This window comes from Balaenoptera ricei, chromosome 8 (assembly GCF_028023285.1).
Source record: "Balaenoptera ricei isolate mBalRic1 chromosome 8, mBalRic1.hap2, whole genome shotgun sequence".
Taxonomy (NCBI): Eukaryota; Metazoa; Chordata; class Mammalia; order Artiodactyla; family Balaenopteridae; genus Balaenoptera; species Balaenoptera ricei.
In genome coordinates this window covers 32,315,421-32,339,029 of record NC_082646.1, presented here as the reverse complement: position 1 = coordinate 32,339,029, position 23,609 = coordinate 32,315,421, and the positions used below count along the sequence as shown (strand labels likewise).

General features: G+C 38.6%; 1 protein-coding gene across 2 annotated transcripts in view; it reads right to left on the bottom strand.

Annotated features, from left to right (window-relative positions):
• PDGFD (platelet derived growth factor D) overlaps nucleotides 1-23,609 on the bottom strand; it is a 228,057-nt gene that overhangs the window by 4,594 nt on the left and 199,854 nt on the right. For both annotated transcript variants that reach the window (XM_059930502.1, XM_059930503.1), the window contains exons 5-6: nucleotides 21,717-21,915; nucleotides 7,298-7,512 (exon numbers count right to left, since the gene is read on the bottom strand). In XM_059930502.1, the coding sequence (XP_059786485.1) occupies nucleotides 7,298-7,512; nucleotides 21,717-21,915 (414 nt within the window). The remainder of the gene's footprint in view (nucleotides 1-7,297; nucleotides 7,513-21,716; nucleotides 21,916-23,609) is intronic.

Below are 23,609 nucleotides of genomic sequence, written 5' to 3'. Positions count from 1 at the left end.
CCGTGTGGCCTAACTCGTACCCTTACCTGGAAATTGAAATTTTGTTTGTGCAGGTCAGCAGCATGTTGGGAACATAGTAGCTGCTAAAGAATGTACCTGGGTGAATGTGGTGGGTGATGCTGCCAGTGTAGAAGTATGGGAACGTATGTTCACGGTGTCTCCTCCCTGCATCTCCTCTACCCCAACCTCCAACAAACAAACGGGGCAAAACAAAACAAGCCAAGAAATAAAGCAGAGGCCAGAATGAAGTGGCCTATGCTTTGCATCACTTTTAAGCCTTTCACAATTGTGAAATAAAATTTCAAGTATCGATAGCAGAATGACAATGACATTTGCCTTTCCCTGCTCCCATGTTCTCTCTTGCTGGGTCTCTAAAGAAAATAAAAGCTGTTGTGTCTCTGTGGAAAAAATAAGTAACCAAAGCAATGGATGAAGAGTATATTGCGTTTTGGGGGATTAAATACCCTGCCCATGACAGATATGAAAGCCCTACTGTGCCATATTTAGTCAAAATGCCTTGGAAGGGGTTAAGGGTTGGGTTCCTACAACTTTGCCAAGAATTTCTCTAATATTAGTCACTGTTGTCCAGCCTATAAACCAGATTGGGGAGTTGGAATATTCAGGGTAAGAAAATGATTCCTAAGAAGCTGAGCATATGATAAATATTCTCTGTTTAAAAAAGACCATTATCAAAGCCTAATATGTTGCCATGGCTGATATCTATAAAATCAGTGCTCTGTTGATTTGCTTCCTCTTTTGATGACAAATGAAAGTGTGTGCCTTGGGATGAGAGCAGAGCCTGGCCAGTTTTTCTAACTGGTCTCCTGATTGTTCAGGGATTTTCCCTGTGTTTTATATTAAGCCATGTGAGCACAGTATATATGTGTTTTGCTGATAAGAGGAGAAAAATGAATTAGCAGACACTTTTCCAGACAAGACAGGAAAGCATTGTTTGAACAAAGTGGAAATTGGACTGCTTTACTGGCTGATCACAGCACTGATGTTCAAAGCTTTCAGACCATGTAATAGTCTTAGGTTCAGGTATACAGCATTGAAAGGAGGAAGAAAGCAAAGCTGATTTGAGAGAGCCTGAAAAGTTAAAAGAAAAATGAAAAGCCTTTATCTGAGAAAGCAAACGGTCTATGGGTCATCTGGTCACCTTTAAAGGAAAGGAACCATTGAATTAATTACAGCTGCCAAAGGACACTCACTAATAGGTACCATCACAAAATGCTTTCCTATTTTCTGAGCTTTGATTCACAGCTGCAAGCACACACACTGAAATAAAAATCCACGGAGGAGCAGCCAGCCATTTCTTATCACCTATGGGTGAAAATGGCAATCTTGGCCCTTCTCCACCATCTGGAAAACCACATGAAGCCAAGGAAAGATGACTTTTACTAAATGGAGAATGACTGAGCCAGTTGGCAGCTTTCATACCACTACACAAAATCAAAGATGCTCAGTTTGCAAATTACCATAACACAAAAGATATTTAACTACGGTTACTCGCCTTGTTGCCCATAAACCACTGAATGAATCATTGCCGTAAAGCTATTACACTAATAAAACAATACTAGGCAGAAAAGCTATCTGCCAAGTTGAGTTCTTGTTTACTGCAAATATAAAAAAGGTTGTTAAGGCCTTGTAACTGTTCTCAAATTAATGGCTGACATAGGAACACAAGTACATATTTCAGGACACATGCATTGTATAAACCTGAATCATTAAGAATTTATTTAAGGTTCTACCGAACTCCTAAAACAGGTAGCATTCAGTACACATAGTTTCTTATCTTAAGAAAAAAAAGCTTCATATTTTTGCTTCCATTTTGATTTCTTTTATGCTTATAGACTTTATGAAAAATGTTAAGATTTTTAAGGGCTGGTAGTCAACTTTTCTGAAACCTAAAGTGACTACAAGCAAAAATATTTTGAGAAGGGATAACATATTATTTTCTACCTGGGTCATTGCTCATCTTGCAGGTGATAGTTTCAAGGGAAGCTGAGACATAGTCCTCAATAAGAAAGACACAAATAACAGAGTTCAGCAATGTTTTGCTGACAAGCTAAGTATGAAGGTGACCAAAGGCGGGGGTTATACTATGGATCTATACAATGCTCATGAATTTTCAAAATGCAATCTTGACCTCTAAAAGTAAGTGGACATTTACTTATAATTGAAATTTTCTGTGAGCATTTTGGGGTGTATTTAGCCACAGTTCTACCTTCAGAGAACTAAACAGGTATGATTTTGACAGCACTTTAGAGGGTTAACGACTACACGTTCAGCCCACCAATTGCAGAAAACATAATGGAAGCCTAGCTGGGCACCAAGTTTCAGAGCACTGCATTAGCATTGAGTATCATTCATGTCACAGATAGGTCTTTGTCTACCTGGGGAATATCATGCCCCAAGGCAGGTTTGCTAAACTTTGGCAGGAAGGCCTAATGTGAAGCCAGAGCTCCAAGGGAAAGGATGTATGCACTCTGCAGTACTTAGAGAGTCCCTTCACCAGTGAGTCATTCGGGCCATAAGGGAGTCAGAACTGAGAAGTCCCGACCACATTCTCAGAAAATTCCACCCACATCTGTCTAGTGCTTTACAGTCTTCAGATGCTTTCATTCTACCAGGATCCCCAAGAGATAAGTAGCACAGGTATTACTACCGAAGAGTGAATAAACTTTTTTATAAGCATTCTATAAACAGCAACTGTTCCAGATCATATATTTTTGTTCTTTTGCATTTACTTAGCACTTCAACCACCAATTTGTTTACATTCCTAACACAATTTCAGTAAAATAAGATTTAGGGAGTAGGTGAATGGATATCATATAATTTCAGATCTGTCGGGGAACTGAAAATTGTAGGTTATCATGGGGAGTAAGTGAGCAAACCCGAGGCCCTGGGGAGTTTTAAGTAGCTGGCCCTAGGTGGCCTCCCATGTGATCCCACATCTTCTCTCTTCAGTTGTGTGATTTTTTTTCTCTATTGTCTTGTCTCTTCTAGGAACACACAGGAAAGGCCTGCAAGAGAGTTGTCTCATGGTCTCACTCAAAGAGGGAGAAAGAGGAAGAAGCAGGGAGATTCTATATAAGCTCTAGAAATGCTGTTTCCAGAAAAAGAATTGAAAAGAGATTTTCTTGACTTTTGTTATGGTTAGTTATAATCATAACCCCAAAACTCATTGCCTTTGCCATAGAGTAGAAATCTTTTGAAAAAAATTGCTTTCCTGTCTCGCTGGTTTCAATTTGCAATTTTACCTAAATTTGTTTCAATGACAGATGCTTAAAACATGTAAAAATTAAAAGTACCATTCTTTTATCTCAAGTCTAAAGCTCAACATTTTATTACCTCTAATTAATCTTTTGTTTCATATATATAAATATCTGCTTACATCTTCTAACTCAAACTGTAATGGGCAGCAGATTTTTAATATAAAATTCGTATACTTAAAGTAAAGTTAAAATAAAAAGAATCCTCCGAAGTCATTTTTTCATTTTTTCAAGCAACAGGAATGATTCTAGATGTTGTAAATATGCCAGACACAGAGATGTGTCTAGGCTTATGCTGTTCAATATGGTAGTCCCTAGCCATGTGTAGCTATTTACATTAAATTAGTTAAAATTAAATAAAATTAAAAAATCAGTTTCTCATTTGCATTACACACATTTCAAATACCCCATAACCACATGTTGCTAGTGACTACCAGATTGGATAGTACAGATATGGAACATTCCTATCACTGCAGAAAGTTCTACCAGATAGTGCAGGTATATCAGCATTGTGACAAAATCATGAGAGGAAGGACAGAGAAAATTAACTTCTATCTTTCTCTCTCTGTTGCCTCCTAAGTTTTTGGCTGTTGACTGAATGGACATAGCCAGGAGACCAAACAATAAAAAATAAACCAGTAAGTATTAATTTAAAAGGTCACCATATTTTTTGGAAATATCCCTTCATTACACATTATCAAGGAAAGATAACTAAAATAATAGCACCCTCTAATTGTCTACACAATATGTTTTCTGGAACTTTCCCTTTTTAAAAATCACTACCAAAAGTATTTTTTAATATCCTACATATTCCAAGAAGCATAGAAATGTTGCTAGGAAAAAGACTTTAACAGGATACCTATAAAATTTTGAGAACAGGAAATAATACAGATGGTAACATTTTATTGCACAGTGAAAAATGCTCAGAGCCCTACAGGAGAAGTCGCATGACCTGGGAAAAGAGCAATGATATTAACTTCCTTCTATTTATAATTTCTAATTATTGGTAATTTTATAATTATACATTTTAATTTCTTGGATTTTACTCCTAAATGTTGAGCTTTGAAATATCTGTGGAGTCATACAGGCCTGCTTATGTGACAAGTTCTAGTCACCCCCTTAAGGGTGCTCATCTGTCATGAAAACTCATTTCACATCTCATCAGTTACAACCAGGAGCTGGGGAAACCAGTTTCTCATTTCTCTGAGTTAAGAATACAGACACAGAACTAATAGAACAGAGGACAAGGATTCTTCCCTAATGAGACTGAGCTCAAGCAACCCCCATTTCTGGAAATGGAACAAGCCTCCTGCTCTTTTCCACAGGGCACTGGACAGAGTGGTCACTGTGACACATTTCAAAGGTATTTTAGGAGTTTGGGGCAAGTGTGCCAGCCGTGTGTGTTCCAGGTATGCAGTTACTGACTGAGTGATTGATGCTGTTTTGTCCCTTTGTCCAGAACTCAGCAGTGTGATTTTGTACAGAGCTCAGCAGACTCCGAGAAGTAAAAATATCATGACATGTTTCAAAGACGTGATTTAGACAGCAGTTTCAAAAATATGCCAACATTTTAAACCCACTCATGTGACTGAACAAAGAGACCAAGGGCTTCCCCTTCTAGATATTAATTGTGAACAGAAATTTACAGGTAACAGCTACTGTGTACAGAGACAAGAATAGACCTAAGAAAAGGACCCTTCAGACTCCTTCAGAGTTAACTGTCTGGGAGGTGAGGGTCCTTTTGGGTGTATGTTTAACTCTGTGTTTCCACAATAAGCAATTTAAAAAATCAAACTGCAACTTCTATCTGAGCGGAGAGTCAAGATGAAAATAAAGCATCAAAGGCCTGAACTCACATGTTTTTCCTCACAGTTAAGACTACGTAGAGATCTTGTCACTTCCTGGCTTATTTTAACTGGAACCAAATTACTGAATTCTGCATTTGTCCTCAGGGTATGACTCAACAATACAAAATTCACGTTCTTAGACACAAAGGACAAAGTCCAATCTAGAGTTCATCAGGTCATACAAAAATAAAACACAATGAACACAGTCAACAGCATTCCCTGGATATGAGAACAGATATTTTTTTTACTTTGAAAACTGTGGGGTGGAGTAAGAAATTCTTGTGACTAAGAAAACCAGCTCTATGCCGGTCTAAAATCGTGTGTCCCCGTCTGTCTGAGGTAAGCAGGGTTATTGTGGTCTCCGACCTCCTGCATTTCCCAAGTTGAAAATACTGCTTATGACATATCCCTTTTCATTTAGCTCAGAAATTACCTCCTAACTTATTGTTTTATTGTTTTCAGGATAACAAAATGGTTGTATAAAGCGGGAGATTTTATTTAGGGAGCATCATCTATTCCTTTGTTTTGGTGGATACTGATGAAAAGCAACTCAAACAATAATTCCTAACAATAGTGTTTGCTTCATACTTTAGTTTATATATATATATATATATATATATATATATATATATATATATATATATATATATATTTTTTTTTTGTCTGCATTGGGTCTTTGTTGCTGCGTGTGGGTTTTCTCTAGTTGAGGCGAGCGGGAGCTACTCTTCGTTGCAGTGTGTGGGCTTCTCACTGCGGTGGCTTCTCTTGTTGTGGAGCACGGGCTCTAGGCACATGGGCTTCAGTAGTTGTGGCATGTGGGCTCAGTAGTTGTGGCTCACGGACTCCAGAGTGCCGGCTCAGTAGTTGTTGCAAATGGGCTTAGTTGCTCCGTGGCATGTGGGATCTTCCCAAGCCAGGGCTTGAACTCATGTCCCCTGAATTGGCAGGTGGATTCTTAACCACTGTGCTACCAGGGAAATCCTTTAGTTTATATTTTAGACATATTTCAATAAGATGTTTCACATCTTACAAAATGAACTTCATATGCACCGTTTTATGTGATTCCCCAGAACCATCCTGTACGGGATTATCGGATATAATTTCTTAGTCCTATTTCACGCACATGAAAACCGCGTCTCTAAACTTTAGTGACTCACAAAATCAGGAAGTAATAGGGTTGCCGTCAATTTCAAGAGCAGTGCTAACTCCCCTTAAGTCCACTCTTTCTTTAATCTTCAATAAAGTGCTATATATTTTTAAAAAAGAGAGCACAGTGTTACTAGTGATAAGAATATAGACTTTAGAAACAGTTGATCAGTTTAGGTCCTGGCTCTGTGAGTTACTGACCAAGTCACGCTGGTCAATCTACTGCTGGTCTCAGTTTACTCATCTATAAAAAGGGAATAAAAATAGCACTCCCCTGTCAGCATTGTGGAGAAACTGCCAAGTGAGTTAATGATTGCTTACAATTATGTCTGGTACACAGTAAAGGCTTACATGCATTCCCTGTTATTATCATCAAAGTTTACTGCTCTCCTTAAATTTTTGTTCCTCTTATATCTTTAGGTTTACTTTTGTTTGTTTTTGCATAATTTCAGAGCTGATTCCTCAGAGCACTCAGTCACATTTAGGAAAAATTAGTACTTCTGGAAGAAAAATATTTCCATATTTAGAAAATGAAAAAGTCTCTGACAATGTATTTTTTCTGACAATTTATATTTTGCTATCTTTATCCTGCTCCATTTTTCAATGACTTGATTGAATTAAAGTTTGGCTCTTAGCATTTTCTTAACATAACCTAGATTTGCAGTCATACACTGTAAATGAATCCCATCATATTTCTATAAGGAAGCCAAGTAAGCTCTCAAATTACTGCATCATACATTTGATTGTGTATACTAACAAGAGTGTTGTCAACCCACATGATATATTATGAATAAGGGTAAGAAAAAGGAAACCCTTCTTCAGGATACACTCTCCCCAGGGCACCTGGCTAGGCAAATTTAGCTTGAGTACAATTTCCCAATCATCCCCCTGGGAGGTGCCCCTGTGCAGTGAACAACGTGAACAACCAACGCAATGGCCCTGTTTCCCAGCAGCCTAGAGATTACAGGACTTTTGCAGCTGAAAAGGCTAAATGCAGCACTGCAACAAAGAAATCTGAAAACGTCATACCTCGTGATACTTCTTCACAGTTTTCCCTGAATTGCATGTACAGGACTTCCAGCTGACAGTTCCACAGCCACAGTTTCCCCCACAGCGTTGCACGAGGAGGCAGCGTGGAAAGAAGACCACATTGGTCACCTTCAGCTCCTCTCTCAAGTTGACCGAGTAATTCCTGGGAGTGCAACTATAACGCTTGACGTCATCATTGAGCCTGTCCAGGTCAACTGTAAGAAACACAGCACCGTGTAAGCAAGTGCACGACTGCGGCATACACACTCGGCACACATTTTTGCAAATAGGCTGGGAAGATTCTGTGAGGACAGCCTTAACCCAGGGCTTGAATCTATCCTTGGGATCTCAGTTACTACCCCAAACACCAAAGATGGAAAATCTAATTTCTCTTTTGATCCTATCTGCCCTTCAAAAAAAAAAAAAGTCAACAACAGCAAAGAGAAAACAAAAAACCTTCAAAAACTTAGTTAAATCTATATCTTGGCTCAATTTTCCTTGCACTTTTTTAATGCAAAAAAAAAAAAAAAGTTCCAAGGAAAGAAAATGTAACATTCAGCAATTTAAAATAATTGTCTTTGCTTTAAAAAATGTGTGTGTGTGTATCTTCTTGATTCTAAATAACTCCTGACTGTAAGCCATTACTTAAATAAAATTTGAATTATATCAGGGACACATTAGGGAGAACTACTCTAATCGATGCACCTGGCAGTGAAATTTTACAAGTAAATGTGAGGAATAAAAAGGTTTTGGCTTCATTTTAACTCCGAGGTCAACCAAAATGTCAAAGGACATGGCTTTTTGGGGGTTGTGAATATGATGGAATTTTGTGCATTGGGTCCTAGATGGCAGTATAGCGTACTGGTTAAGTGCTTGGGCTCTGCAGTAAAGCTACAGCTGCACTCACATCATGGTTATGCCTCCTTTTAGTTGGAAAGTTACTTGACTGCTCCAAACCTCTGCTTCTTCATCTATAAAATGTAAATAGTATAACTTTACTTATTTCACAGCAATATTTGAAGTATTGAATGCAGTGTGCCTGGTACTAATTAATGCTGGTTATTTTATTCATCTTGATTCATTTTGATCTTTCCTCCAATATTTTCCCTTTAAAGTCAAATGGTCAATAATTTAAAAAAAATTTTTTTTCAGATCTTTCTCCTCTATTTCTCTCTTTTGGCTGTTATTCTATGTAAATGATTATCTGGGGGGGGTTGGTTATTGGGACTTCTATGAATTAAAAGCATCGCCCTAAATTTTCAAATTTTAGTCATTAATATTTTACTTGAGTTAAATTTGTATTATTGTACTATATAAATTACATTTTAATTTGTGGTCTCAAAATCCATCTAATCGCCCATCTATTTGGCATCCAAATCGTCTGGCGGGTGAATGTACATGACTATCTTCTCACAAGAATGCAGTTAGAAGAGAGTCCTTTGTCCCCCCCACCCCCACCCCCACCCCCACCCCCCCCCCACCCCCACCCCCCCGCCCCGGTTTCCACACCATTTCCCAGTGCACTTCCCTTGTCACCAGCCAGGCCACCACAGAAGGAATCCCATAAACATTAGGCAGTTATCATCAGGCTTACTCTGGATTCTAGCCCCATTAAATGTCTTAGTCCTAAACCAAAACTGCTTGAGGAATAGTAAGGAGTGCTCTTTTGGGGTAGAGGTCAAAGGCTAAGGATGCTGTCAGTAGAATGCATCTGAATGAAACAGAAATAAAAGGAGGCACAAGTGGGTGAAGAGTCCACTTAACCCCATGAAGTCAGCTAAAAGGCTGGCCATATGGTCAATGACCCCTTGAATGAGGAATTAAATGGCAATTGGACTAATGCTCTGCCTTGAGTGCCTTTGATTCTCAAGGGCAGGGATTTTCCCCCAACTGTTATATGCTGAGCCCAGGACACTGTGGTGTCTGAATAAATTCTAAATAATTACTGTGCATAATTTATTGCCTTTTTCCCCTTCCTTTGTAAAGACGTGTCATAAGTTTAGCTATAATCAAGCCAGATTTAAAGTGAATGAACTCTGTCTTGGGAAAGGAACCATTTTATTGCTGCTAAAGCCCTGAAAATAACTGCAAGCAAAGCAGAAAGGATTACGTAAATGGATTAAGAAGTGCACCAATCATCCATTAAAAGTGTCACCTTGAGATAAATACTGATGCTGGCTGTGCATTACTGGGCTATGGACAGGGCTAATGCAGAGGGCCAAAGCTGTTGCTTGTGATGATGGGAATATATCTTGTCTAACACCTATTAGCAGGAAGGGGTTGTGGCATGTGGAAGGCAGAGAGGGATGGGAAGGAAGTGACAGTACTGAGTCAACTTGAGTTTAGCCAGTCCTCTGCTAGGCACATGATACACTGGACTACCTGTCGTTGTTCCCCACCCTCTTTTTTTTTCGCCCACCCTTTTGAGATGTGTATTACTTACTCAAAGTGAATACTAAGTAGGAAAACTGGGCTCGAAGTCATTCTCTCTTTTGCCTCATGGTCTCTGCCACATCAGGCAGAGTGGGGGGATGGCAGGCAACCTTATAGCTGAAGGAGGAAGGTCGACCTCCCTGGCACTGTATCAAGCTTTCCTGTACGGCATTGTGCTAGGACTGGGGTGGTAAATGGCTACACCCTTATCTCCAGAATATGTCCAAGCCAAACTACAGTATGATTCCCTGTGGGAATTCAGCTAACCCGCAAAGTGCTGTCAACAAATCAGGATAGGCATGTATGCCTTATTCATCTTGGAACAAAACTCTTCACATTGTATAACTGTTTTACTGACTAGCACTGGTTACTTCTGTTTCCTACCTGCCATGAAGAGATTTACAGTGTTGTCAGTTTTATGCATCAATTCACTGACGTGACTCAGAACTGTGACCCAATGTGACTGCTGTAGAATCCAGCTGCCCTGCTTATCAGGGTATTGAAACCATGAAGGCACTCAATTTAGAACGAGAACTAAAAGGTTCTTCAGAGTGGATGCAAATAACTTCAAAGTGCCACTGCAGACTTTCTGCAGGGGATGTTGAATTTCCAGTCAAAGACTGACTAGGCAGCACAGCAGAGCAGGGAGCCAGACAAGGGAGTGAGTGGCAGTTAAGGTTTCCAGTGGTCTGGTCTGAAGGGAGGCTCTGGTGTGAGCCTGCTGTGAGGGAGGCAGGCCAAGCAGTACAAACTCAGAGAGGGGAGCTGCCCTTTCCATTCCCGCTTCAGTCTCCACAGCAGAATATTACAGAGCAACAAGGACGTTCCAAATTTCACTCAAAGGCCCATTAATTGCACCTAGCTGCCCTTATTTCACCCAGGTGTACATAATGTTATAATCCTTCTTTTGACGTCCTTTTGAATTTGAGTCTTGCCTTCTCATGGATCTGTGACATTAGTTACGTCTTTGGGCTGTGTACGGACAACCTGATGGAAAGGCTGAGAAGGCTCCACTGTTGTCAAAGCCTTCCTCTGGACATGGTAATCCAATGTGGGCCACTGCCTAGAACCTCAGGGAGCACGCTTTTTTCTGCAGCTCTGGCCTGAAGGTGCAGCCTAGTCACGGAGGTTCCTGGGCTGTGGTAAGAGCTCTGGGACCTGAGCACTAGGGCAGGGATGTGTAAAGCAATGGTACATTGGTGAATGCGCTCACTGGTTCAGTTTCTAATCCATTCAGGCTCGGGTTTGGGAGGAAGGAGAGTCAGCCTGGTCTTTTTTTATATTGACCATCTATATTCCTAAGTATCAGGTAGCATGAAAAGTTCTTCACATACACAATTGCATGAAATCCTCATAAATGCTAGGAATTACATACTCTCATTACCCTTACTTTTACACTTGAGAAAATCGAGGCTCTGAGAGGGTGGGGAAAAGAACTTGTCCACAGCCACATACCTAGTCAGTGGTAGAGCCAGAGTCTGAATTCAGGCTTTTTCATTACTCTTGCACTTCTGAGCCCAGGTCTAAAGATTTGAAGGAGGGTGCAAAGAGCAGATTCTACGAGCCCTGCTGGAGCTTTCCATCTAGAGGTCTACTCGCTGTCAAATGACCTGGCTTCCTAGGCGCGTTGCTAGGCACTGACCTGTCACTTTCAAGATGTTGTCAATTACATATACCCAAGCATGTACTCCTGTGCACACACATTCATCTATCGGATTGTACTGGAAATGTATGCTGGGTTCTTGCAAATAAACCGGGCAACTGCACAGAACGTACTTTTTTCTTTGGTATTGAGAAATACAATGAATTTCATATTTTTTCACCTGAAATGAGAAGACTTTTGTCAATTCATGATCTTCGCTTTGTCCTCATTTCTCCTTGAATTCCTTCTTGCCCTTACCTACCTGTAGTCTTTGTTATGAAAACCAATCGGAGGTCCACGTAAAGAGTTGGATGGGCTGATAGCAATTGTTTTCAGGGGGCAACAAATGATAGAACCCTAGAGATTCTTTCTATAGGACAGATAAAGCCAATATTGTATTTCACATGCTTGGCAAACACAGCATAGGTGGTGATCAGCTTATGATAAAAATTTAAAGGCCTTTTCTGAATTAATCATTTCAATTTTTTTGTGAATACAAAAATTCATTGTGAAACAAAATAATGTCCTCACATTGAATGTAAGAAAACTATTTTTCCTTCCCATGCATGTTTGATTCATGGTTTGTTTTGTTCAATAGGAGGATGGTTTCTTTGGTTCAGTCTCTTCTGGGTGTCAAGTTTATTGGTTGGCTTTCACTGTGCTGGCCTTTCATCAGTCTTTATTCTGTTATGTGTGTCACCAGCCTTTTTTCTCTTTATCTTCCTGAATCTGCTAGTGTTCAATTAAACTTCTCTATATTCTTGCAGCTAGCCAGTAATCATCTTAATACAACCAAATTGAGACTTTACAGGCTAAAATTCTTTATGAACTCTCTTAGCAGGCACTCACTAGCAGCCTCTATATCAGTGCAGGTTTGGCAATAGAAGAGCAAGTGCTTGAAGTAGGGCCGTGCCTTTTTTAAAACCATGCTTTTGTCATTCTAGTTTACCTTCTCTGGCATCTCAGTCCACTATGTCATTTTAATCTTCTAAGTCAAAAGGCACATTCACCCTACATCTCCTCTGACCCCTTCACTATATACTCACCACACATTCTCTGCCTTCTATGATAGCACTTACTTTGTAGGCTTTGCTTTATCCTTTTCTTTATTTAGGTGTTTCTTGTCCACTAAACCATAAGGTTCTTGAAAGCAGAGTTAATCATCTTTTTATCTCCCCTCTCCTAGTGCTTTGCCCCTAGTGGAAGGACCAAATGTAGGTCATTTAAGTCCACCTTTCCTAAAACCATTTGGTTTCAACAGTTAGAAGCAGCATACTGATGAAAAAACTACAACATTTTTTTTTTTTGGTAGTCTAAGCACACATGCCATTTCAGGATATTTGAAATAACTAATTAAATCCAATAAAAAATAACTGGAGTCACTATGGCTCCCCAAGACAAACATTTCTGATTTTTCTTAAATATCTATCTTTTGTGGGATACCCATAAACTTAAAGTCAAAATTAGAAAAAGTTCAGGCCATTTATAGACCACTAATCAATCCAGATTTTCTTTGCAAGGAATAGGTACTCAGTAACTACTATCTAAATGAATCAAACTACTGATGGTTGTTGGGTTAGAATTGAAAAACTAGGGTTCTAGAACCAGCTCTATCAAGGATGAACTGCGATGCATGAAGATTGGCACCAAGACCCATGGGCTCTAGAAGCTGTGCCACATGGGTAAAGGATGGCATCCAGATGGCTGGCTCTCTGATACACATCTCAAGGTGCTCAGGAATATGTCTTTTGCCAAATGGGGAGTAGTCCCACAGTCTGTTACGTAAAGTGCTTTATTATAAACTTGACTTTGATGTTACAACACTAGATTTATGGCACTTTATGTGGCGGTGGGAGGTAAGGGGAATATATAAATAATTGTAGTATTTTTATACCAAGCAACTAAGGGCTCTCAGCCTTCTTCAAGTTTCATAAATTTCCCAGGAGGAGTCTATTCCTCTTTATGGACATTACAACCTCACTGTGATTTTCAGATTCCCTCTTCTATAAATTAGCACATAATTGTGAAAATTGTTTCCACATTTCAACCCCAATTTGCAAGTGCAAATAAGTCTGGAAAGAACAATTATCTTATAACTTTTAATGAGGGAATATCAGGGTATTTTAAACTTAAAATCATGAATCTCATGACTCCATTTGCTGGTTTAATTTCTGAAGAATGGAAACATTTACCACTTGTATTTATAGAAATTAATCTAAATCACAGTAAAATGTTCCCACTCAGACAATTCCTAATTGTCAGGGTTTAAAAACATTGTTAAGCAATGAGCGAACAGAAATTTACTGAGCACCTACTCAAGTCTCATGGAATTCTCATAACAAACTGTTATCTTAGAGACTACTATTCCCATTTGATAGATGTGGAAACTGAGATGCAGAAGAGTTGAGTGACTTGCCTACAGTCACTGGACATATAGTAGGCATTTGACAAATACTTGCTGGAAAATGAATGGGTGAGTGCAAGGATATCTGCAAGGCATTGGATTAGGCATGAAAGCAGCTGACACCATCATAAGGCAATTCTCTGAACTCTAGGGGGATGTATGAAGTACATCTATGCAATGAAAAATAAGAAAACAGGTTAGGCAATGAGTAAGAATCAAGGAGATCTTTCTCTTGTCTCTCATTTACTAGGCTATGAGTCTCTGAGCTTTACGCATTATTGGGTCCCCCACAGCATTGACTTTGCAGCCAACACACCCAGGTTCATGTCATGGCTCTCTACTTTATAGCTGTCACTGAATCTTTCTGGATTTGTTTCTTTTATTAGATAAAATGGAAATAACAATACTCTCCTGCCAAGAAATTCATTGAGCTTGAATGAGTTAAAAGTGTTTGAAGCAAGGTCCAGACCCTAGCTCTCAGTAGGTATGCCTCACATTAACCTTGAAATGAGTAAAACAGATCAATGAAGTAAGGTTAAGAACAGAATCACCTAAACCAGAAGTGGCTAAGATTCTGCAATTGGTGATCACTAAGGAAAGGAAGGTCATGTCCACCTTGATTGAAATGTCAGAAAACAATGATGATGTGTTGTTTTTAGTTAAATTTCATGGGACGTAGCACTCAGCACAGTCCTTTGCAAGTAAAGACACTTAATGAGCCAGATGTTCCAGCACCAGCAGTTTCTGCATGAATGTGTGCTCTAGGAAGGGTATGCTCTCTCCTTCAGTCCATAGGGGCACTGAGCACAAGGATGTTGCAGAGGATTCCCAATGCTACACAGATAAAAATGGGTACAGGAACTACAAGGCAAACCCATTCATCTTTAACAAGAGTGACTGTTGTGGAAAAGGCACATTTGTCCACTCAGACACTAAAAGTTACCTATGGTTTTCTACTGCAAAATGGATTTCTTAATCAATGTGCATTTGAATTATATGCCTAGATGGGAGGAATAACTTTGATGATGAGAGTGGGCTTAGGATATCCACAAAGACAGACAGCCACTATAGGAGAAAATCAGAGGCTGCAGTGGCAGTAAGAGAATAAACAACCATAAAGGTCCTTGTCCCTGTGCTGAGATCTTCTTCAAACATTTTATGTGTGTGCCCTCATAGACACATGTAACACTATAAATGATAATATGGTTTTTATTAAGGCTTGCTGGCAAACTGAATGAGTGGGGAATCTAGTTACTTACAAATCATATGGGTTATAAAGAGTGGCTAAAATCTAAAAAATAAGCTTTCAAAAGGAAATGTCCAAAAAGCAAAAGGGTGCCAGAAATTTCTGGGTAAATATATCATAGAAAAGTTTAGTACTTGGCAATTATATTGTAAACTTTTAATGAGTGTACTGATTATACAGATACTTAAATATGACAATATTTGGATACTCTGTAGGAGGCTCTCCAGATTACTGATGCTTATCTAAGAGCCTTACAAGGAAGAGAGCAGGGTCCACAGAAATACCTTGGTTCTGTGCAGAGTTCTGTATTCAAGTAATAATAATAGCTAGCATTTATTGAGGGCCCACTAAGAGTTGGATACTCTGCTATTATTAACCCTCACACGACTTTGCAAAGTTGTTATCATTAGAGTCATTTTACCTAATGGAAAAAACACAGGCTCAGAGGTCTGCACATAACTCTCCAAGGCCACCATTAGTACCTGAGTTAGAATTTTATTATGAGTTTACTTGACTCCAAAGTCCATGCTCTTCCCACTATCACATTCTTTCTTTTGCTCTATTTCTATCAAATTTATGGTAAACAATTTTAATATTGATAAAGAAAGCTTTTACTTGGTACATACCACATGGTTCAGGAAACTCAGTAAAGCTAACCCTTATTCAACACAAGAAATTAGAAAAAGAAATCCATTTGATTTAACGTCTGTAGTACCTCTGTTTGTTTAATTTACCGATAGATAGTTACAGAAGGATATCTCAAGATTGACTTATCTGATTCATCACTAGCGTCAGCCAAGGGCTTTCTGCAAATTCTCAACCAGATATCAAATAGGCAGAGAGAGAAAGTTGTAAGCATTCAATTTACTGTGACCTTAGGTCATTTCTAAAATATGTTCATATCTTAATACACTTTGAAATTGTTTCCTACATTCTAAATTGTTTTTTAATTATTTTTATGGGCAACTTCTACCAAATATTCACAAAAAAGAACATTTATAAAAAAACATGTTAAACAACAGATACCATGAGGTGTATCTGCTTAAATTTTTAAGTGTACAGTATTATTAACCATGACCACAGTGTTGTACAGCAGACCTTTAGCAATTTTTCATCTTGCATGACTGAAACTATATACCCATTTAATGACATCTCCAGAGCTTGGCTCTTTCTAGTTAGTATGACAAAGGGCATGACAAAGAAACAGCAATAAATGACTAATTTAAACATAAAAGATATTTGTATCTAAGAGAATTTAGAACCAATTCAAACATTTTATATGAAACATATTTATTTCATTTACTCATCAGCTTCTTATGCCAGTTATTTACCAATAAATAGTTTTAAATTAAAGAATCAAGTGTTTTAGATCTTACAGCAAAATAATGTCATGTAAGAAATCACAAATTGATATTAGATCCTGGGAAATGGGTTGGTAACTGTCCCAGAGTTACAACGTCTAAGCATTTAGAGTCTGTGAAAATCATATATTTCAAACTCCATCATTTGGACTCAATTTAATATCAATATGTTTGCTTCACTGAATATTAAATTACTGATTTTTTAAAGAGGAATGCACATCAAATTTGGCCCCTGCATCAAAAAATGGCGACTCGCTCAACATTAAAAAAACAAACAACGCAATCAAAAAATGGGCAGAAGACCTAAAAAGACATTTCTCCAAAGAAGACATACAGATGGCCAAGAGGCACATGAAAAGCTGCTCAACATCACTAATTATTAGAGAAATGCAAATCAAAACTACAATGAGGTATCACCTCACACTGGTTAGAATAGGCATCATCAGAAAATCTACAAACAACAAATGCTGGAGAGGGTGCGGAGAAAAGGGAACCCTCTTGCACTGTTGCTGGGAATGTAAACTGATACAGCCACTATGAAGGTTCCTTAAAAAACTAAAAATAGAATTACCATATGACCCAGCAATCCCACTACTGGGCATATACCCAGAGAAAACCATAATTCAAAAAGACACATCACCCCAATGTTCATTGCAGCACTATTTACAATAGCCAGGTAATGGAAGCAATCTAAATGTCCATCAACAGAGGAAGGGATAAAGAAGATGTGGTACATATATACAATGGAATATTACTCAGCCATAAAAAGGAATGAAATTGGGTCATTTGTAGAGACGTGGATAGACCTAGAGACCATCATACAGAGTGAAGCAAGTCAGAAAGAGAAAAACAAATATCATATATTAATGCATATATGTGGAATCTGGAAAAATGGTACAGATGAACCAGTTTGCAAGGCAGAAATAGAGACACAGATGTAGAGAACAAACATATGGACAGCAAGGGGGGAAAGCCAGGGCGGGGTGGTGGCAGTGGTGGTGGGATGAACTGGGAGATTGGGATTGACATGTATACACTAATATGGGGAAAATTGTATTTTTGTCAAGCATTACTGTAGTTCAAAACTATTAAGTTGGAGTGCCTCAACAATTATATCCATATTTTAATCACAACACAAACTGTGAGAACAGGTTTTCCTCTTGCTATTATGTGTTGGATTTTTCTATGGCAAACACACCATCATTCAGGAAAGTCAAGCTCTCCTGGAATAAGTAAAAGACTTCATCTCACTTACATTGTTAATCTCCATAAATCACCTCTCAATTATTGCCCAGTCTAGTAGAGTTTACAGCCGATAGTTTTTCAATGTAGAGATGTCAGATTTCATGCTATATACTTCAGTAAATATACATTGCTACCAAGTTCAAAGTATTGTGTTTTAAAGGAATTGCAGTGTAATTTCAGTTAAACTACAGTGGTCATGCAATGATTCAGAGAGTGATTACATAGTTTGTAGAACATCCATATAATATTTTACCTAATTATGGGCAAATTTACTATGTTATTGGCATGTTCATCAGAAGAAGTAAATACAACTTGTATTTCAAACAACTTTTTTTTAAAACTTTTGGGCAGCGTTGAGGTTGAAGGCATGGGGTTGAAATTATTGGCAAAAATTCGGTTTTGGAACTGTACTTATCTACAGAGTTCAATTATCCATGCTACCCTTTTCTCCATTACCCCCTAGGAAACTGAAAGTTGGATATATTAACTTGTCCTATTATCATCAGTCCAGAAGGTTTTACAGACAAGTTTGTGCTTATCTATTACTTGTGAATTTGAAAAAAGTGGACCTTATACGCTGAAGTTCTGGCTTCAATACTTGGCAAAGTTATGTCTCTTTTCTCTCCCTCTTCTCCCTAAACTTTTACTGTCCTCTTGCTTCTCATTTTTAAGTCTCTTCTTAAGGAGAACTAAAAATTCACTGTCACCTAATCTCCCTTCAAATAACAGTGGAAGTAAAATTTAATTTTATTAACTGTTTTCTACTTCATTACATAAGTTCTTCACCTAGTGTGTTTGTGCTTTATTTTAGAGTTTATAAAATTTTGTGATTTATATATTCACATTCAAGGGTCATCTTAGAATCCTGTTCTTTGGTATCATGAAAAATGCCACTTTTGATCAGTCTGGGCAAATCAGAAGAATGGATGCTCAATAGATATTCAAAAATGATGTTTGTTTCTGTACAACATCATTAAGAGATTATTATACTGATAGTAGAAAACTTTTTTAGGGATCCTATAAAGTTCACATTTTATTTGACACTTAATGGACCTCCATCATCTATAACTACTTTTCGGTTTTCACTCTTTTATTCACTGTCCCCTTTCTTATACATCAGGATACAAACCATGAATTTGTACTTTTAAGTTCTAAAAGCTGAAAATAACAGCTGAAATATTAAACCTGATTTCCTTTGCTTTTGTGATACAGGCAGGTGATTCAGCATCGGTGGAATGATAAACAATTAAATCAGCACAGTTATACAAGTGCAGAGACAGTGGTGGCTTGCCAGTGTTAAATGAAAGGGTACAGACCTGCCTTAGGGCCATTTTAAACAAGAGATTGAGAAATGAAATCTAAGCCAACAGGGGAGAGAAATGTTTACGCTGTCAGAAATAAGTAGAATGGTGCCTTGAATGCTCTAGCAAGGTTATTTCGGTAACCAAAGACATTCTTAATAAAGCTACAATCCTTAGTCTATGGGGTGGGTTTCTATAAATGTTAGAAATATACTAATACTGAATTATTAATATCTTCAGTTCCACAAACATTAACCGAGCAGCTAAAATGTGTCAGAGACTGTGCCAATTTACTGGAGATACAGGATGAACCACCTCTCAACCCTGGCTGCCTCTAAGGATTGGTCTCAATCTCCTAGGAGCCATAAAATAATATCAATACCCCAGCCTTGCTCTCAGAGATTCTGAGTCATTGTGACTGGGATAGGACTAGGCACCCGTAGTTTTTTAAAGCTCCCCAGGTGACTTAATATTTAGCCAGAGTTGAAACCCTTAGGTCCTAGGCTCTCATATTCCCTTAGAGAAAACACAAAGATACAAATAGCAATGCAGTAGTAGGACAAATAAATGCTGTGGCATCTCAAGTACTCCAAACTTTGGAGTGGTGTGCTTCACAGGGAGATGACAAGGGACAAGAAAGGCTTCACCAGGGAAGTGAGGCAAACATTTCAGAATTCTCAGTAGCTGCAGCTGGCTAACATTTCTTGAGCAAGTACTATGTGCCAAGTGCTTTCGATGGCACCCCTAACAATTCCTGAAAGTAGGTGTTATCATACACACATTGTCAATGAGGACACTGAGGCCCAGGAAGAGTCAGTGACTTGCTGAAAAAATCACAAAACTTCTAAGTGGCAGGGTTAGGCTTTGAACTGAGACACCTTGCCTCCAACTCAACATAGTATCTGGGGAAAAATAAGTAATGAATTTAGGTGATTTTTAAATTTTAATACTTCAAAAAAATAGGTGTCAAGAAGGGCTGTCCCTCAAATAGCTACAGTGGTTAAGATACTTGAAGACAGAGTCAGATTTTATCATTTCTTTCTCCAATACCATTTTTAATATTTTTTTCTGGGGTTTTCAAAACATAGTGAGTATTTTACTTTCCTTCAAGTTGACCTAGTAGAGATCCAAAGACAGCAACGCTTTATAGAAAAGCCATTTCTTCTCTGAGTTGAATCCAATCTGAACCCTGGGGAAATTCGATTTGAGAGTTACACTGACCTACATATGACATATCTGCATAACATCAGGGCCACCACTGACTCTATTGTCCCCACTTAGCTGTGCACTTTAAGTATATAAGATTATGACCTAAGCCATAAGCAGCAGACCCAGGCAGGAGTTAACTAACTAGTCATTTCAGCCTACATGTTTTAATATGTTGTCCTTACCAACATAAACATTATCTACAAAAGGGCCCAGGGTTCCTTTTAATTCCTGAAAGTACCCATGTTATTACAAAGTATAGGAAACAAGCTGTATTGTCCTAAATACCTTTATATCTATGATGCAAGCCAGCCTTACAAGACTTGTAGAGAAAGTTTAAATAATAACAAATCTTAAACATAACAGACTAGAAATTATAGTTTTATTCAATGAGGTAATTACAAGTTATTTCAATATTAATTTGAGTTAAACATTCAAATAAACATCCATGTCCTAAGATCATATCACTCAGATGTAGTACTAGGATACCTATTTTTTTAAGAGTGTAAGTATTACTGTTTTAACTCATGATGTTTTAATTCTGCCTGAATATTCCTTTCTTCTCCCTTCATTTGCTTTCCTGAACCTTCCAGCTGAATGTGTGCCCTCACACTTGTCCAAAATATCCCAGATATTGGTTTCTTCCTTGAGACATTTATATCCTATGAACCACCAAGGGCACAAAGCACATAGTAGGACCTCATAAAAAATTTCAGAATGGACATTGAATGAGTAGAGTGAAATTTTCCAGAGTTTTGACCATTACTTTTTTTTTTTTTTTAATTAATTTATTTATTTATTTATGGCTGTGTTGGGTCTTCGTTTCTGTGCGAGGGCTTTCTCTAGTTGTGGCAAGCGGGGGCCACTCTTCATCGCGGTGCGCGGGCCTCTCACTGTCGCGGCCTCTCCCGTTGCGGAGCACAGGCTCCAGACGCGCAGGCTCAGTAGTTGTGGCTCACGGGCCTAGTTGCTCCGCGGCATGTGGGATCTTCCCAGACCAGGGCTCGAACCCGCGTCCCCTGCTTTGGCAGGCAGATTCTCAACCACTGCGCCACCAGGGAAGCCCCTTGACCATTACTTTACCAGAAGCCTCTCCTGCCAAAAATGACTGAGTCCCGGGCTAATTCAACATTCATATCCATCAGAGAGGCACAGGGGACTGTTACACAGGCACTGCCATTGGACACAAGAGAACATGACTCTCCTTTCCTCTCCATTGCCATGCAGCCTTTGAAGAGTTATTTACCTTCCCTGACTTTGGTTGCTTCTACTGTTTACGGTGGGACTGATAATGCCTTACGTGCCAAGAAGCACAAAATTGGTCCAGATGATTTTATAAGGTCTTTTCTAACTCCAAACTATGATAGATCTTTGACTGAATCAAACTTTCTTAGTCCCATACAAACAACACAGTTTGGACAAAATACAGAACATCATTTGAAGGTGCTGTGTAAAAGATATGTGATAATGAACTAACAGTAATCATCTGATGTAAGTGAATTAACTACATTGCATTGCGAATTCTTACTTATTACTATTAGCACTTTTATCTGCTTATGAAGAACCTTATTTGTTTCTTACCTTTTGACTTCCTGTCATGATATGACCTGCCTCGATAATGAGGGGTGTCCAAATACAGATTCTCAAGATCTTCTTGCCATGATTCTGGATTGAAGTGCTTGAGCAGATCTTCCACAGTATCAAATTCTGCAATTGTTTTGTCCAGAGTATCCGCAGTGAGAGTGGGGTCCGTTACTGATGGAGAGTGATAGGATACCCCCTAAGAGTGACATACAGCTCAGTGTACTCAGAAAAAGTCCATTGTTATGAAATACAAGAGTCACAAAACCATATGGAAGGAACATAAACAGACTTCTGATTACAAGACATCATGTACATAAATATCATGCTAAGCCACTATGCCATAGTCTTGCTATATTCCTAAATAAGAACAATTAAGTGGTAAGTCATAGTCATTCACTTTTTTGCAAATCAAAAACAGGAAGGTCATAAAACATCCAGGTCATCTGAATTGTAATCATTAAAAAAAAATACCAGCTAAATGGAAATATCAAAATAAATCATCCAATTTCTTGGTTCAAAGTCTCAAATCATCATATCCATATCAACAAATAATGGTGAGCAGGTAAATTCTGAACTCCTTTCCATGCAAATCTTGAATAATCCATTCATCCTCTCCATTTAGCCTCAGTGTCCCATCTTTGTAGCTCACCTAGCATTGTAGACGTTCTGTGAACAGGGTTTAAATTTACTCTGGAGACATCTTGATAAAATTTGGCACTTTAACCAGCTTACTGTCAACAAGGATAATGAGCCATGAAACTGGCTCCCTTGACCTAAGAGTAGAAGATTCACATGCGTGTGCGTGCATTTATTTTTTAACATCTTTATTGGAGTATAATTGCTTTACAATGGAGTGTTAGTTTCTGCTGTATAACAAAGTGAATCAGCTACACATATACATATATCCCCATATCTCCTCTCTCTTGCGTCTCTCTCCTACCCTCTCTATCCTACCCCTCTAGGTGGTCACAAAGCACCGAGCTGATCTCCCTGTGCTATGTAGCTGCTTCCCACTAGCTATGTATTTTACATTTGGTAGTGTATATATGTCCATGCCATTCTCTCACTTCGTCCCAGCTTCCCCTTCCCCCTCCCCATGTGTGTGTGCATTTTAAGTGCTATAGTTTGTGAGGGATCCCAGTTGCCATTAAAACATTCTCAGGAACACTCTTCAAATGGGGAATGCAACATCATTGAAAGTCTGGAAGGGATTATGTATTTTGCCATGGAATACACCCCCACTTAACTTTCCAAGCACTTACTTCACTAACCCTTGTACAATCTAGAGGTAAATGAGCCATGTAGCAAACATCTTTGTAAAAATTCATGACCCATTAACAAGGAAATGGAAAGCACATAGTCTACAATGATTTCTAAATGTCTTTAAAGAAACTGCCAAACAAATAAGATCCTCCAAGGGCAAATATCTCATATCTCTACAGGAAAAATAGAGATTAACGAAAACTTGCATTTCTGAAACTCAGCTGCGTTCCTACTGAGAAATAATATGCCTATGCATTATAGAGTCCCAGACAGTAAAGCCCACATTTATATTCTCACTCTCAGGTAACACTTTTTCTTTTTAGCCAATCAAGATCCAAAGGTCCCCAAAAGATTACTTGCTCTTAGGGGAACAGTCTGTCTTTAGCAAAACTAAGAGGTTTTATAAAAGCATAACCTACCATTGGTGTAATTTAGGAGATTTCAAACACGTCCTGTAGGGAAAGGGAGTAGGTGGCAGACGGGGTTTGGGGAGTAGCGTGTGAGACATGAGATAGATTGCTGAAGGTATCAGGCCAGCTCCTTAATCTAGGAGTGTATTTGTGTTTGTGTGTGTGTGTGTGTGTGTGTCTCATAGAAGCTGAACCCTGATTGAAGCACGTCACTTCT